Source organism: Myxine glutinosa, unplaced genomic scaffold (assembly GCF_964187855.1).
Source record: "Myxine glutinosa unplaced genomic scaffold, kmMyxGlut1.1 SCAFFOLD_1649, whole genome shotgun sequence".
Taxonomy (NCBI): Eukaryota; Metazoa; Chordata; class Myxini; order Myxiniformes; family Myxinidae; genus Myxine; species Myxine glutinosa.
This window is the reverse complement of record NW_027617744.1, coordinates 72,529-89,763: the sequence shown is the minus strand read 5'-3', so window position 1 is coordinate 89,763 and position 17,235 is coordinate 72,529. Positions and strand designations below refer to the sequence as shown.

General features: G+C 44.9%; 1 protein-coding gene across 1 annotated transcript in view; it reads right to left on the bottom strand.

The window, feature by feature from the left end:
• Positions 1–1,070: 1,070 nt before the first annotated feature.
• The window catches only part of LOC137427408 (uncharacterized), a 36,111-nt gene continuing 19,946 nt past the window's right edge, over positions 1,071–17,235 (bottom strand). Inside the window, exons 2-6 of the mRNA XM_078769183.1 lie at positions 14,708–14,841; positions 12,685–12,755; positions 12,149–12,489; positions 7,268–7,436; positions 1,071–1,327 (exon numbers count right to left, since the gene is read on the bottom strand). Coding sequence (XP_078625309.1) covers positions 7,332–7,436; positions 12,149–12,489; positions 12,685–12,755; positions 14,708–14,799 — 609 coding nt within the window. The 5' untranslated portion in view covers positions 14,800–14,841 and the 3' untranslated portion in view covers positions 1,071–1,327; positions 7,268–7,331. The remainder of the gene's footprint in view (positions 1,328–7,267; positions 7,437–12,148; positions 12,490–12,684; positions 12,756–14,707; positions 14,842–17,235) is intronic.

Below are 17,235 nucleotides of genomic sequence, written 5' to 3'. Positions count from 1 at the left end.
GTTTTTTTTTTGTTTGTTTGGTTTTTGGGGGTGGCGGGGGGGGGGGGGAGGTGGGGATTTAGAACGTTAGACAGAGTATTATGTTCGGGGTAGAAGGGAAAAAAACTAAGAGCCAAGCAAAACACGATTAAGATAACAAACACCGACGGGGGTACAACTACAAGGCCGCACACGAGGAGCAGAACACGATTAAATAATTACAAGTTACAGGAAATTCAAACCAAAAGTAACTATAATCAAAACAATAACGCATGGACGAAAAAATAACGAGTTGAAATTTGACAATCTATCTGGGGAAATGGGGGAGAAACACGTGGTCGAAGAACGGACTTACACGAATGGGGGAATGAAGGCAGGAACGAATGGCTGGAAGGATGCGAAGGTGGGACCACAGGGCACAGCAAACAGGTCCGCTCCGGGCGGGAAGCGAAGAGCCGGCAGCTCCTCGTATTCAGCTTTACACCGCACTCCGGTAGGGTCACTCGCTGCCCCATCAGGGCTTCACTCGGCTGGTTGAAGCTGTGGAAGTGTAACTCAGTGTAACTCATTGGTTGGAACTAGTAACGAACCAAGGTACGAGCAGGTGGTCGTAAGAATGTTAGAAATGTATCTCACTCTGTTAAAGCTGGGAGTCCATTGTCCACCTCCTGTACAGCCCTGGGCTAGAGCACCCTCCTACTGTGTAAATGGAACTCACAGCAGAAGGGGAGCGAGTTGGTGCCGGCAGGGCGATTGTGGATGACCAAGGAGCTTTAGCGCACGAAGGATTAACATTCAGCGGACAGGGGATTAACTCCAGTTTGTCCATATAAACCAGAGCAAACGTTGAGTCAGGACCACTTGCTATCAGAAGCCCTGCCTGACGGAATGAACGCGTACCACGGGTTCGGCGCTGCAGCCACGAAAGAGGGACTATGCGGATAGAGTTAAAATGGTCCATTGAGTTAAACGGTATTATTTGGTAATGGAATGAAGTGAATAACCAGTTAATAAAGTTGTGACCTTTTGTAAAACCTGTTTCCGACCATTGGCGTCTTGAGTCTCACGCACCACTTTCCCCGACAAAGCGGCTCTCTGCAGAAATCCCTTGGTTCAGAACTCAGCTGGGTCACACATCTGCTGGGTCATGCATCTGCCACATCTGCCGCATCTCTCCGAAAAGGCTTGCGCGGGCACTTTTATAACGCGCTTCAAGATCAATGCGCGCCACGCCCGTGATGGTATCTCATGAACCCTGGTTGGCTGGTGGGGGCTCGCTGGCTCCACCTTTTGATGACGATGGGGGGGCAACGCCCTTGATGTAGCTCCTCCCCCTTCTTCTCCGAGGCTTGACCACGTGCGTAATGGAGGCAAATGCAGTTTGCAATAATGCAGTTGGCAATGATGCAGTTGGAAAGGGAGGCTTTGGGGGAATTTGAAAAGGGGGATCTATCTTATTCGATTCGGTGCAATGCAGTGTCAATTAATGGGAAACAGAGCCTTATACTGACATAGAATAAAGAAATAACTACAGAGAGGTTCTATGGTGGCCTATGTGCTTGTACATGGACTAGCTACGGTGCACTCATTTCAATTAACAGCCAATTAAAAGGGGAAATGTACACAGGAAATTTAATACTAAATTTACAAATTGAAGGTTCTAAAAACCGTAACAATATATATATATATATATATATATATATATATATATATATATATACATATATATATATATATATATATATATATATATATATTGTTACGGACGCGGTTAGGATGTTATTTACCGAGCGGTGGTATTGCCGCGACCTAACAGTTCCCCCGATTCTTCCCCAACTCACCCGATTCCACCCAAACGTTGGCCAAATCGCGCTATGCTAAATCAATGATGGAAAGGACACAACGACTGGGATAGATGAACCGACGCAAGGGGTACAGTTCTCAAGACCTCCGGAGGAGGATATAATTACAGTGGTGGAGAAAAGGGGTAGATTACAAGGTAGTGAGGTAAAGACACAGAAGAGATAGGCACTTAATTACAGTCTTATCTTATCCCAGACAGACCACAGACAAACGGAACAAGGCTGACTTACACAGGGATTGATGGCAGGGAGGACAGGTAGGTTGATAGCAGAAGGTGCACCTTGGCTCGGGGACAGGATCAAGCACGGTCCAAGAGATGCAGGGAGGTGTCACAGCGCTCGGAAGGGACGTCTCTCTTGCTTCAAGCTCAGCGCGCATCTGACGTCACCTCCCTCTTCCTGCGCATGCTCAGCGGGGAGTGACACGCCCTCGGCTGGTTGGCTCCACCCCCCTGGGGCCGGTCCGCCGCTTCCATTGGGTGCGGGGGTTACCGGGCTCCGCCCTTGACGAGGAGCTGACAGGGAGCCCCTATTTGGTAACCCCATCGAGCACATGTTCGATGGCGGCTCGTTGGGAAGGCCTCGTGCCCTCCCAACACCCCCTACCAACCAAGCCGGAGTGAGGACGCGCACTCCCTGTGCACGCCGCTGCCGTTGCTGTTGTTGTTGTTGTTGTTGCTGAACCGTGAGGAAGAGCTGCGGGGAGGTATTGGGAGGTCCTAAACTTCCTAACGGTGCCATACAATCACATTCTGGTGCAACGAAGGGTCAGAATTAATGGAAACGAGTCCTTAACTGACATAGACTAAGAATAACTAGCAAGATGTCCTATAGTTGTCTTACATGATATGCGGTGAACCTGGGCACGACATTTAATGGGGGAAATAGGGGGAGGTCGGGTCTACAGAGTGTTGTTTACAGAAAATGGGACTAGGGAATGGGGGATTGGGGATAGTTGGGAAGTATTGAGGAAATAGGGGAATATTTACAAGCGGATATGGATGGATGCAAATCCCATATCCGCAACAATATATATATATATATATATATATATATATATATATATATATATATATATATTTGTTTTTATATATATTTGAATCCTGTTTATTTTTGAATTGAGTCAGAATTTTTTCACACTTAGCCCCTTGCAGGAATTTGATTCCTGTTTATAAAATTGTATTTGAATTAATCTTCAATGCATTTCTACTTATTCACACATACATACACATGCATATACTTACGCTAACATTTGGGGTCTGCCTAGCAGGCACATAAGACATCGGCCATGATAAAGCTCGCAGTGTTAAGTGTGGGGAAAAGTTCTGAGGAGATTGCGGCTGGCTCAATAGCGCAGTGGGCTGTTGACGCTTTATCAATGGAGGTCCGTGGTTCGAGCCCCGCATTGTCAGAATTTTTTCACACTTAGCCCCTCGCAGGAATTTGATTCCTGTTTATAAAATTGTATTTGACTTAATCTTCAATGCATTTCTACTTATTCACACATACATACGCATGCATATACTTACGCTAACATTCGGGGTCTGCCTAGCAGGCACGCAAGACATCGGCCATGATAAAGCTCGCAGTGTTAAGTGTGGAAAAGTTCTGAGGAGATTGCGGCTGGCTCAATAGCGCAGTGGGCTGTTGACGCGTTATCAACGGAGGTCTGTGGTTCGAGCTCCGCATTGAGTCAGAATTTTTTCACACTTAGCCCCTCGCAGGAATTTGATTCCTGTTTATAAAAATTATACATATATATGTATATATATATATATATATATATATATATATATATATATATATATACACATATACATTGTTGTGGTTTTGCAATAAAGAACCCCCCACGCCCCCAAGTTAATTACACGACAACATGTAGCCTGCATTAGTCAGTTATTTCTTATTAAATGCAAAGATTAGCTCCCTTCCCATTGTGTAGTAATTAAAGCAGATATGAGTTGAGTTTAGGCAGGATTCAAACCTTCGTATAGTGGAAGGAAGACGCTGGTTCATGTGCAAGGAGGCATGGCTACAAGCACAGTCCACGTGATCAACCCGACTGTGGTAGGCGTGGCTAAAAGAACCGCCCACGTCACCAACAAGCAGCCAACGAGAGGTCGTGGACGCGTAAGCAGCCAATGGGAGGTTGTGGACACGTAAAACAACCAATCAGGACTGAACACGTCTCTAGCAAACTTTGCCGGCAATCTACCAGTATTGCCTCTGCCAATGGGAGCCTGTGGAACATTCAAGGGAGGTTTTCGACCCGATATAAACCCCATGTCCATCGCACTTTTCTCTCTCTGCTATCTCTCTCTCTCCGCCCTCCACTCGTCGTGGTCCTTCGAGCTTGCTGTCCTCCATGCTGGTTCGTCCTTCCTGCACTCGACCTTCGTTCCTCATGGTGCCCTCCGTGCTGGTCCGTCCTTCCTGCGCTCGATCTTCGTTCCTCGTGGTGTCCTCCGTGCTGGTTCGTCCTTCCTGCGCTGAATTCATTCGTGCTGGATCGTCGTTCGTGCTAACGTCGAAGCGGTGGTTCGTCCTGCGGACGTTCTTAAAGCTGCACGTCCTGAACGGGCCGTGAGCTGTGCGCGGAAGCTGGCGAACCCAAGTCCGCGACTGCACGTTGCTCAGTACGAGTTTAACCTGTGTGATTTATTCCCAGTGTGTATGTGCAAGGCGCCTGTTGGGATTTAGATAGGTAAGAATTGATAAGCCTGCCTCTCGTCCTTTATATGTGCTTTTTGTAAATACAACGTGTACATTTTGTTTCCTTTCAACCTGTTCAAGTACGTCTTTTTCCCCATTGGCCCAGCATTGTCCGAACCGAATTTGACTCTTTAATATGGCCCATAAATCATGCAGGATAACGCCGCGACCCACACCGTGCAATCCACTCGGCGTACCATAAGGTGTGGGAATGCAAAGGTTCAATCCCCGGTCTTCCCGGCCATGTGATCTCGCAAGGTATTCGGGTTGTGACCGATAACTCTTCGACACGTGATAGGGAGATTGGCAATTGAAGTTGCTTTGCAACCCGTCGACCACGAGTTTAGTCACGGCCGGCGTCCTGTGGACCCAGTATCTGAGGGGAACCGGGGACTTCACCCCCCCCCCCCTTAGTACATCGACAGAACCGGATATATATATATATATATGTATATATATATACGTATATATATATATATATATATAGTTGCGGGTAAGGTTGGGAGGGTAAAGAGGGGTCGCGTTCACTCGACTTCCCACTCCTGAATACCAATTTGTTATGGTAAGGAGGTCGAGATGGTACGAGGGATGAACCCTCCAATCGAACCCTCACTTTCACACACCTTATTGAATGCCGAGCGGTTTAGCATGGTGTGGAAAGCGGCCCTTACCCCAACAAGGATTATGAACCTGATTCGAGCCTAATTCGGTCTCAGATGATGCAAGGTCAATGGAGAAAGGACATATCCGAACAGGTTGGGAAGTAACAAAATGTAAAGCCTTATATTTTACAAGGCACAGAGAACAGAGACAAAGATTTACCTTAATATTCCTTACCTAATAATAAACCCCGACTGGGACCTAAACTCTCTGACGCACACACTCACAGGGACAAAAAGGGCACTGGTTATTAAAGATCGCACCGATGTACGTACTGGCCCAAATGGGTTTCTCGCTGGTGACCATGTGGTCTGGTGTGCGCAGCCCAGTCCCCACGTGCAGCCTGGACGAGGTAGATTCCACGCAGGTCGGACGAGTGGAAATTGCCAACGCTCGCGGGTCAGCCAGATAGCGCAAAACAATCGGCGCAGACACGATGGGTGTTGGGCGCCGAACACAAAGGGCCAAGCCCGTGTCGTGCGAGACACGAAAAGGCAAGCGAGTCCAGGTGTGTCCTCCGTGAAAAGTCCCAAACGCAAGAGAGATCGTGTCATCCACGAGGCAAAAAGAGAACAGAGCAGGAGGACGTGGCGAAAGGGCAATAGCACAGGTGTGTTCTCCACGTGGCGAAATCCCAGGGCAAAAGAGAGCAAGAGAATCCAGGTGTGTCCTCTGTGATGTCCCAGCGAAAAGAGAGAGATCATGCGATCTGCGTGGGCTAATATCAGGACTGGTCACGCCCTTTGAAATGTTCAGAGCCTCCCATTGCCTGGGACTTGCCGCATAATGGAGACGGGTTGTCCCGCCCACTTACTGGTCACGTGGGCCGTGTTTCTGGCCACACCTCTCTGCACATCTTAATGGCCACGCCTCCCTGTACATCCGGTGTTATGGCTCCTCCCAGTGACACGAAGGTTTGACATCCTGCCTACTCAATGCATGTTTGGTCTGATTACTACACAATGGGGAGGGCTACTCTGTACACTCAATAAGACATAACTAACTAATGCAGGCTACATGTTGTCGTGCAATTTAACTATAGGGGGTTTGCCTTTATGGCACAACCACAACAATGTATATATATTGTTGCAGATCTCGAGCCCGTCGACGTACAGAGGGGTCTTAAACCCTTTTCCCCCTCAGGCCTTCGGGTCCACGAGGCCGCTACCCACTTTATACTCGTGGGGCGGATTGCAGAGCAATTCCAGCCACCACCCCCGTAGCGAGCGTGCGGAAGGGTATCCGGTCAAATCCCCAAGTACCTTCGATACACACGCTGCCACGAGAATGGGGACTGGATCTTGCATGAGTCACGCTGGTCCGAGACACCCGAGCGGTTTGCGTGTCATGTGACTCGTGCCGTTAATTCTTATTGAACCCGATTGAGCAGTTTTATTCGTACAGTGTGAAGCCAATGGTGGGAAATGACGTGAATGGCCAAATGGATACGAAAGAACACAGGTTTATTATAACTAGGGCATGCCCGTACTATATATATATATCTAAAATTATATCCCCCCCCTCTATTTACATGAAATGGTTTGGTCCAAAGCGAACGGCCTGCGAGTACGGTGACAATCCCCCCCCTCTATTTACATGAAATGGTTTGGTCCAAAGCGAACGGCTTGCGAGTACGGTGACAATCCCCCCCCCTCTATTTACATGAAATGGTTTGGTCCCAAGCGAACGGCTTGCGAGTACGGTGACAATCCCCCCCTCTATTTACATGCAATGGTTTGGTCCAAAGCGAACGGCTTGCGGAGTTTGGTAAAGAAATCGCCATAGCTCGGTAACTACTTGTCCGATTAATATGAAACCTTGAAAAGGCACATCCTCGGGTCCCCAGCAATATACCTGGCAAGTTTCAAGTATATCGGACCCGTGGTTGTCGAGAAACAGCGGTCACAGACAAACACACAGACACACACACAGACACACAGACACACAGAGATTACTGGAATTATAGATAGATGTACAAATGATCAGGGCAAAGAGACACAGAGCAGAAACTTATCGCCCTTACTTAATACCCGGACAAGGGCCCACTGACTCACGCGGGGAAATGGATGAAGAAGGATGACACGCTCCAAGCGCGGTCGTTGGCGCCGTTCGCCCCGGTCAGCTCGTTCGGCGTGTCCCTGGGATGTTCGCGGCATGTGCAGGGAGCTCAGGCAAGGAGATCATTGGCGTCTGTGGCCCCGGGAGAGATCGTCCTCGCAAGCGCTATTAACAGGCAGCAGAGAGCAGGGCAGGGAGAGTTCGTGCACAGAGAGCCTCGATCACAGAGAGAGTTTCAACCACACCTCTTTTCTTGGGGGGGGGGGGGCAGGGTTTTATAGCCCCTCCCCAGAGTCCCATTAGAATGTTCCAAGCCCCTCCCTTGGCTGCCGTTGTTAGCCACTCCCCTGAGCTTCCATTGGCTGCTTGTCGCTTACCGGCCACTCCCCTGTAGCTCCTCCCTCGGGCCCTCCCAGACTCGTTCTGGGCGTAGCACATGGCATTCCAGCCCAAGGAGCACATGGTATTCCAGCCCAAGGAGCATATGGCATTCCAGCCCAAAGAGCACATGGCATTCCAGCCCAAAGAACAACGAAGCCTACACTTATTCACCTGCTCCAACGCATACTAACACAGGAAAGGAGACTATACTTTAACATTGAATAAGAAATAACTGGCTAAAGCGAGGCTACATGTTGTGGTGCAACTAACTAAGAGGGGGGGGGGGGGGGGGGGTTACCTTTATTCCCAAAACTGCAACAATATATATATATATATATATATTGATAGTGACGTCTAACTGGTATTTTTCTGTTCTGGTAATGCATGTTCTTATATTTACTCCGAGTTCAATTTGTTTTGTTGTTAAATTATGCCATGTCGAAAGAGAGCTGATTGGGGGAAAAGCAGTCCTCATGCCAGTTGCGGTAGCTCCCCTGGGGGGGCGGGGGGGCGGTCGTTGTTGTATCGGCTTGTTCTTGTCACTTACCCAACTCATCCACCTAATTTCGTCATAACTCGTCCGTTACTTTTTCGAATATCGTGCTGTATATCATTTTTGACCCCATCTTTCAATGGTGAAGAAATTTTTTCCATCTTCTATCACTCCAAAAGATACTCCTCCACCATTCCTTGCATCTCTCTCTCATCATCACAGCAATTTCCCCCTCCTCCAAAGTGCAGGGTGTTCCAAAACGACCTGGACAACAATGGTTGTTAATAAATTTAGAACCACAAATGATGTATGACACAGAAACTCAAGGTTTTCTATATTTTCAGGTCTGGTGTTTCAATGTAAAATATAATGGCGACTCCACAGGAGAAAGCTCAGTGCATCGAATGGTTCATCGAGACGAGATCTGACACGCACGTTCAGCGTAATTTCCATACAATGTATGGAAGGAATCCACCATCGCAGACTAGTATCAGAGTGGTACAATAAGTTTAAGGAGACTGGAAGTTGTCAGAAACAGAAAAGTACTGTTCGACCAAGCACAAGTGCAGCAGACGTTGAACAAGGGCGTGAATCATTTCAACAAAGTCCCAGAAAATGTCACATCGGGGATGACGAAGATTATCTGAAAAAGGTCATGTTCACAGACGAAGCTTGCTTTCATGTATCGGGGTAGTCAACCGGCATAATGTGAGGATCTGGGGCTCTGAAAATCACCACATGGTCATTGAACACATACGCGACAGTCCAAAGGTCAATGTGTGGGGTGGCCTTCTCCATGACCGCTTGGGTCCGTGTTTCTTTATGGTGGATACAGTGACCTCAACAATTATTTTCATGAACATGTTGGAAGGATTCGCCTTCCCACAGATTTAAGATCAGCAACCTGATATCATTTTTCATCAGGACAGCGCACATCCTCATTGGGCCTTAGTCATTTGAGCCGTCCTGAAGGAAAAAATTTCCAGGTCGCTGGTTTGGCCAAGACGGAACAACCGATTGGCCCCCACGATCACCAGACATAAGACACTAGGTGAGGTACCCGGCTTCGCCCGGGTTGAATAAGAATAATACAAATATATGATGAAAAGAACATGTATATTTTAGAGCAATATCACAGTACATTTCCTACATGACGTTTTTTCAATTTTCAATTTCTCAAAACCTCTGGGTATACAACATTTCTGGTTTTCTTACTTGGTGCCAAGACATAAAGATTGCTTGGTTTTCCAACCCTCGAGCAGCCCACGTACAGCTGGCCATGGGCAAACCCTTGTTCTGTGAAGTTCAGGCCTACAACCTTCATTGATTGCCCCTGCGCCAGAAATATGTCTTGAAATATTCCTGAAATAAGTTGTTGACCTTTTGGCCTATGTTAACCTCAAAAATAATTGGTGGTTGAATTAGGTGACCCGATATGCAAATCCTATCCAAATTTCAAGTCAATTGGATGAAAATGTAGGATTTTAAAAACTTCACCTTAAGTTGTTGACCTTTGGCCTATGTTTACTTTTTGGCCTATGCTGACCTCAAAAAGAATTGGTGGTTCAATTTCAGTGACCTGATATGCAAATCCTCTTCACATTTCAAGTCAATCAGATGAAAGTTGAGGATTTTAGAAATTTGAAATTGTTGTTGACTTTTGGCCTATGTTGCTCTTTTGGCCTATGGTGATCTCAAAAATAGTTGTTGGTTGAATTCAGTTTGCTGATATGTAAATCCCATTCAAATTTCAAGTGAATCGGATGAAAATTGAGGATTTTAGAAACTAAAAAAAAGAGTGGTTGACCTTTGGCCTACGTTGACCTTTTGGCCTACGCCGATCTCAAAAATAGTTGGTGGTTTAATTCAGTAAGCCGATATGTAAATCCTATTCAAAGTTCAAGTCAATAGGATGAAAATTAAGGATTTTAGAATTGAGGCTGACGACTGTTGAGAAACTCAGTTGGGAGGTTTACTGCCTTATCTGCATGTCACTTTGTCAAGAGAATCATAATTTCTTTCATGACGAGGCAGCGAACGTCATTATGTGCGACATTACGTCACTCCTACGGACGTGAAAACATTTGTTTTCCTTAACAATATATTTAAAATAAATAAAATAGTACATAAATTAACAATAAAAGAAGCTAAAAAAAACAATTTAAAATACAATAAAAAGCACATTAAAAAAATATAAATATATACGTACAGTATACTGTATGTACGCGCAACCGCTGATTCTCATTCAAAACAGAGGCGACGTACAGTATTCCTTTACTGTGTCTGTGTTAGCCATGGGTCCGAAAAAGGATAATGCTAGTGTTTCCAAGTGTAATGTGGTTACGATGGACGATAAGGTAAATCTGATTAAAAGGTATGGAAAAGGTGGAAAAGTGTCGGTGATAGCGCATAGACCTTATCAAGAATCGGAACCGCAATGTGTCATGGGATCGGAAAGGGGCAATAGCGCCGCCACAAACTACACCATGGAATTGCAGCTGGCGCGGTTTTTTAAACCATTGATATTAAAATAAAAAGTAGCCTATAACCACCGGAATTTTATGCTGATTCCGAATCTGTGTCTAAAACTTTTCTCCGATGTGTAGTTCTTGGGTTATAAGCGGACATCCAGACAGACACACAGACACTCCTCCTTTATATATAGAGATTGGCCCATCACCAGATCCCCCTTGTTTTTTCTGTGGGGTTTTGTCAATGATGTTGTCCACAACACCAAAATGGCAAACCTGCAGGATCTTCGTTCTCAGATCACAGCTGCATGCGCACCGGTGGGCATGTTGGGCATGTTCAGCAAACATGCTGAACCCCTTGCAAACATCCCCTTGTGTTTTATACCACTCCCCCCCCCCCTCCCCTTCCCACGCCTCCTACCCCCAAGCCCTCTCCCTCCCACACTTCTCCCTGCTCTCAAATGTTGTGGTTGTGTGCTTCCCCTTCTCTCCCCATCTTGTCTTCCGCTCCCTCTTTTTGTATATTTTGTTTGTCTGGTTGATTTGTTTGTGAAATAAATGTTAGCTCTTTCACGAGCCTCGATTCAGTATACAAAAAAAACCGAACATAGCAAGAGCTAATGTACCGCCATGATGTCCTGTGCACGACAAACGGAACTCACATTGAAGTGTATTGATGGTGTGCACACAACTCTATGAGTTTCTGTATCATATAAACCAAAGGTTATCGCTGTGTCATTTGTGGTTCTAAATATATTAACAACCAAAGTTATTCGGGTCTTTTTGGAACACCCTGGACAACCTAAAAATACCTTGCTTCTCTCTCTTGCTCACCTTGGCAGCAAACAATCCACTACATAGTTTAAACTTGCCGAAAAATACCTTGCTTCTCTCTCTCTTGTTCATAGTGGCAGCAAATAATCCACTACGTATGTTTATACTTGCCGAAAAATACCTTGCTTCTCTCTCTTGTTCATCGTGGCAGCAAATAATCCACTACGTATGTTTACACTTGCCTAAAAATACCTTGCTTCTCTCTCTTGCTCACCTTGGCAGCAAACAATCCACTACATATGTTTATACTTGCCTAAAAATACCTTGCTTCTCTCTCTTGCTCACCTTGGCAGCAAACAATCCACTACATATGTTTATACTTGCGAAAAATACCTTGCTTCTCTCTCTTGCTCACCTTGGCAGCAAACAATCCACTACGTATATTTGTACTTGCCGAAAAATACCTTGCTTCTCTCTCTTGCTCACCTTGGTAGCAAACACTCCACTATGTATGTTTATACCTGCCATCGTATTTATGCAAATTAATATGATAATTTAATTTAATATTTCAGGTCACAGTTCAGGTGTTATTGCTCTCCTCTCATGTTTAGCAGTGATCCTGATAATCGACCATACAGGAAATAAACATGAGGCAAAACATTACAGGGTGAAGCAAATGTACTCTCTAAATTCGGGATAATCCATCATTTGTGGTCCAGAAAATCCATCATTATTGTTGGGGAATCAGGAAGCCTCACTTCAGAAAGTTGGAACCGCATATGGTTGCACATCACGTCGAAGGGTTGGCCAGTTTCATGACCTCTGACACGCGTTTTCTTGAAAAGCGCTGGGTACCCAAATAGATGATCGCTTGGCAAAGCAAAGCTGAGGTTCCAGTAGTCGCCGTAGCGGTAAAGTATATTCATAACTGTACTTCCTGCTGTCTTGTGGGTCTTCAGAAACATTATGTGATGGCGTGGTTTGCATTCCTCTGGCCTGACCTCGGTTGACTTCTGCGCCGCTGTGCTTTTTGACTGCAATAGGAGGTGATCCGTTCCATGTCCTCTGAGGGAAGTGGTGTCGATAGTGCCGACTTTCCCTGGAAGATGCAGCGACATCACATGTCTCACTTTGCTTGACAATTCACTTGATCAATCACCACATAATGGAGTTATTGTCAGTAATTAACCCCTTTGTACCAGTGATCCACACATAGAACAATCCAAAAAATTCATTTTGTCCTGTGTTGCATTTCTTGTTGCATGGAACGTATTGATAAAAACTACCACCATACCTTGGCTTTCGCTTCCCAGGATGGCAGATACTGAGTCAGCAGCGATGTGTTGTAGACCAACAACAAGCTCACTAGAAATATATAAGTACACAGAAACAGGGTTAAAAAAAAAAAATCAAAACAGTTTTACAAAGGAGAGAGGGAGGGAGAAAGGGAAACGTGAGATCGAAAGAATTCCTTTAGCTTCACAATTTCGTGTTAAAATAACCATCAGGACCATCAGTTGAGAAAGAAAGATGGAGAGTTTTTTTTAAAGTTTAAATTAATTAAAAAGTAAAGGAGACCTTTTGAAGTGCCTTTGATAGAAACCATTCCAAATACCAGGAAAAAAATGTTGATACATTCACATATCTAACTAGAACAGCACTCAGTATAACACATAACTCCACAAGGCTGAAGTTACCATTTTGTATCCCACTGCTAGGCCGGATCTGGATCCTGACATGAACCAAAATCGAATCGCTTGTTCTTGTCGTCTAACCAATTCATCCACCCAGTTTTGTCCTCATCCGTCCACAACTTTTTGAAGTATCATGTGTTACGTGCTCCTCCCGAAACCCCGGTCACGGTGTACCTCCGAGCCCCGAGAGGAGTCACGGCAGAAAGATGTGTTATTCTGTATGTCAAAGATCAATGGTGAAACCACACCAATTGTTACCAACAAACAAGTATTGTATTAAGGTCACACAAGAATAACAGTACAATAACAATATGAATTAATTGTACAACCAATATATCATTCCTATGATGGTACCATCAGTTTCATACAATGTAACTCACTGTGCTCCAAGTGAGCGAAAAGAACATTCCCAATGTCTCTATCCCGGCATCAAAGCAAAGTCGATCCACGCTCTAGTGATCGTCAGAACGATGTCGTATCGAGACCAGAATTCCGTTCTGTTGACAGTCACACTGCCAAAGATGGGCAAAGGTGTCCTCAAGAGGCGACTGGGAAATCACACCTTCGGGTATGGACGTTCAACGGCTCCCAATCGGCGAACCGCAAATTCCCACTCAAAATCCACGTTACACACACACACACACACACACACACACACACACACACACACACACACACACCACACACACACACACACACACACACACAGACACACCAGGTTAACGTCTGGATGCGGTGAAATGGTAGAAGCGAGGTGAAGAGCCTGGAGCGATCCGAAATCGGGCGCGAGGCAAAATGGCCAATGGCCCGTACTCGAGACGTAACGGCACTCCAACGATACTCTTCGGAATCAACCACAAAACCTGACACACAGGTTTATCTGTCACAGCGATAACAACTCTGTCGCAGGAATCCCTTTCCCAGGAAACCCAAAGTTCACTTGTGACCCCCGTTCGTCAGCATTTGCTCAAGACCTCCAAGCAGCTCGGCTCCTTCTCCGACCTCACTTGCTCTGCCTCTTCTTCCTCCTCTTCTTCCTATTCTTCTTCGTCCGGTTCCCGATCCGGTTTCCGTTTTTTAAAAAACATTAATTTTTTTTACCTTTTGAAAACAGTTATCTCCAATTCACTTCAACGATAACAATAATAGCACATGGAACCAAAAATGTTTACAGTGGATGAGAACCACAACAACAGAAGTGACGAATCCGTAACACATGCTATATATTGTTTTTGGCCCCATCTCAATGGTGAAAAATCACTTTAAAATTATCAGATACAGATTCAGATCTTCACCAAAATTCAATCAATTCGTCCTTGTCAAACATCCATACAACATGTCCACCAAGTTTTGTCTGCATCCGTCCACAACCTTTTGAGATATCTTGCTCATAGCTAAACAGACAAACAGACAGGGCTGAAAAAATAACGTCCGTCCATCTTTGGTGGCAGAGGCAACAAATAGATTATTTGTATTTTTCTGGTGAAATGTGTTAACGTGTTCACATTTAAATGCAGAGATGAAAAATAAAAACATCCCCAATCAAGGTCAAACATATTAACTGCAGCAAGAAAAAAAGTAATTAAAGTCTCAACACTGAAACTATAACCCAAATATCCATACCTTGTCAAATCATGGTAGATTGATAAGAAAGTTAGAAGGGTGGCACCAAAGGCCACAACGATCAGGTAGCGACGATGATGAAACCTCCACATGGCGGAGCACGAGGTTGGTCAGCACACATCAACAACACACACCTGTAAAGAACAAGAAAAATAACTTCACGTTTTAAACTTGGATATTAATGGACATTAAGAATGTTTTACACAATCTTACTATAATTCACCAAATGTCCATCTGTCCGTTTGAAGGTACCGCAAAAACGGCTCAACCGATCGCAACGATATTTTGGGTGGGTATTCCTGGGACCCCTTGGAGTAAAATAGGCTATATCGTATATTGTTTTTCAAATTTTTCCAAATTTTTCAATTTTCCAGTTTTTCCAAACACGATGGAATAATATTTACCGATATAAACAGTGGTGTGGCTTTTATTGAAATTCTACCAATACTGTTTAGATTTTGATGACAATTATAAACCTGCCACGAATGCGGAAGTGGACAGATGACGGCAATGCGCGGGTTTGAAAATATCCCAATACAACCATCATTCAATCGTAATGTTAAATCGTGAAACGTTAATTGTGTTAATCGTTTTGTTAAAGTATCAATTGATGATTGGAATTGAGGGAATACAATTACGATTTTGAATTCGTAATTGTATTCACCCAATCGTGCGGAACTTCACATCAGGATTTAAATATTTGTTTATGTTCAGAATGACGAACCTGCCGCGAATCCGGAAGTCGACAGATGACGGCAATGCGTGGGTTTGAAAATATCCCAATACAATCGTCATTCATCATTCAATCGTAATGTTAAATCGTGAAACGTTAATCATGTTAATCGTTTTGTTAAAGTATCAATTGATGATTGGAATTGAGGGATTGGAATCTCACAATTACGATTTTGAATTCATAATTGTATTCACCCAACCGCACGGAACTTCACATCAGGATTTAAATATTTGTTTATATCACGAATGTTGTTAAAAGTTTATTTTTTATATTAATGTTATTTAATTTGTGATTGGAGTTATGTTGTTTGGAATGAAAAAAGAGATGTCGAGTTCAAGTGAATGACGGAATGCCGTGACGGTTTCTACTTTCTAAACGTGAATTCGCAGATCACCATATGCAGATTCGCCATTGACTGGGTATGGAACAAACGTACCTGTTTGTTTGCGAACGGGTACGTTTTTCATGGAAGTCCCTCACGAACTTGCTGTCCATGTCTGACGTGCGACTGAAGGTGCTACAGGAATGTGGAATTTATTGGTCTCATGCTTTAGCATTCGCCATTTCTGCATTGTCTGTTTGCTTCTGGCCTCCCACCCAGGCGTAGCACGGGTACCTCACTAGTAACAAACAACACAGGTCATAATTTTGGAAAATAATCCCAAAGACCCCCACCGACTAGCCCCAATGTTGGCTTCATGCACCTAAGCACCCCCAACACCAAAAGCCCCAATCGCTGTAGTTCCTTCCAGAGCGAACAACTGCAATTTCAACAACAATTTGGTCAGTCACACAAAAATGACACCATGCTGTTAGGATTTCATCCCTCCCTCCCCCACAACCATCTCCATCATTTTTGCCTCCTTCACCGAAGGTGGACGAAGGTTATGTTTTCACTACTGTGTGTCCCATTTGTTACCTGGCATTATTTTTTTTATTTTTTTTGCAAGTATGTTGATCACTCCGGTTTGTGTGTGTGTGTGTGTGTGTGTGTGTGTGTGTGTTTTGTGTGTGTATGTGTGTGTGTTTGTGTGTTTCTTTGTGTTTTGTTTGTGTGTTTGTTTGTGTGTTTGTTTGTGTGTTTGTTTGTTTGTGTGTGTGTGTGTGTTTTGTGTGTGGGTGGGTGTTTGTTTGTGTGTTTGTTTGTGTGTGTGTGTTTGTTTGTGTGTGTGTGGAAGCGGTAAAGAGTAAAATCACATTTCCCCAGCCAATTTGCGTTTGAACAGTATATTTCCCACTGCTATACCCTCCCAATACTCTGGAGGGCAGTCTAAGACCACAAATGACAAATGCAATTAGGAGGTTGGCTCTAATGGCCCTTGAATGGCGTCTTTGCACTGCGCTGCTTTCCAGACGCCCTAACAACAGGGGTCTGCGCGGCACGGGAAGCCAGACATGTTTTCATAGACACTCGATCTCTCCTGTCCACAGTTTCCTCTCTATTGCTCCCAAGGCCAGATACTGTAGGCATTTCTCCCTCTCACGAACAAGCTCGTTATCGCCTTATTGCTTGTCCAAGCATTCCTTTCCCACTCAGTGAGGTCCATCCTGACCTGCTTCCTTCGCCTTGTACTCTTTGATTTATCAGTGTGGGATGATGGAAGGGGAGGGGGGAGGGGGGGGGGAAATGTTCATGTGGGTGATTTCAGGATATTGTCTCGTGGAGAAAGCAAATATATATGACCGCTGTAGTATATGGCTGGGAAAGTAAGGCTGGGAAAGCTGTAGTATATGGCAAATATATGGCTGGGAAAGCTTGAAGATTGCAGTGTATGGCTTGGGGCATCACTGGTGT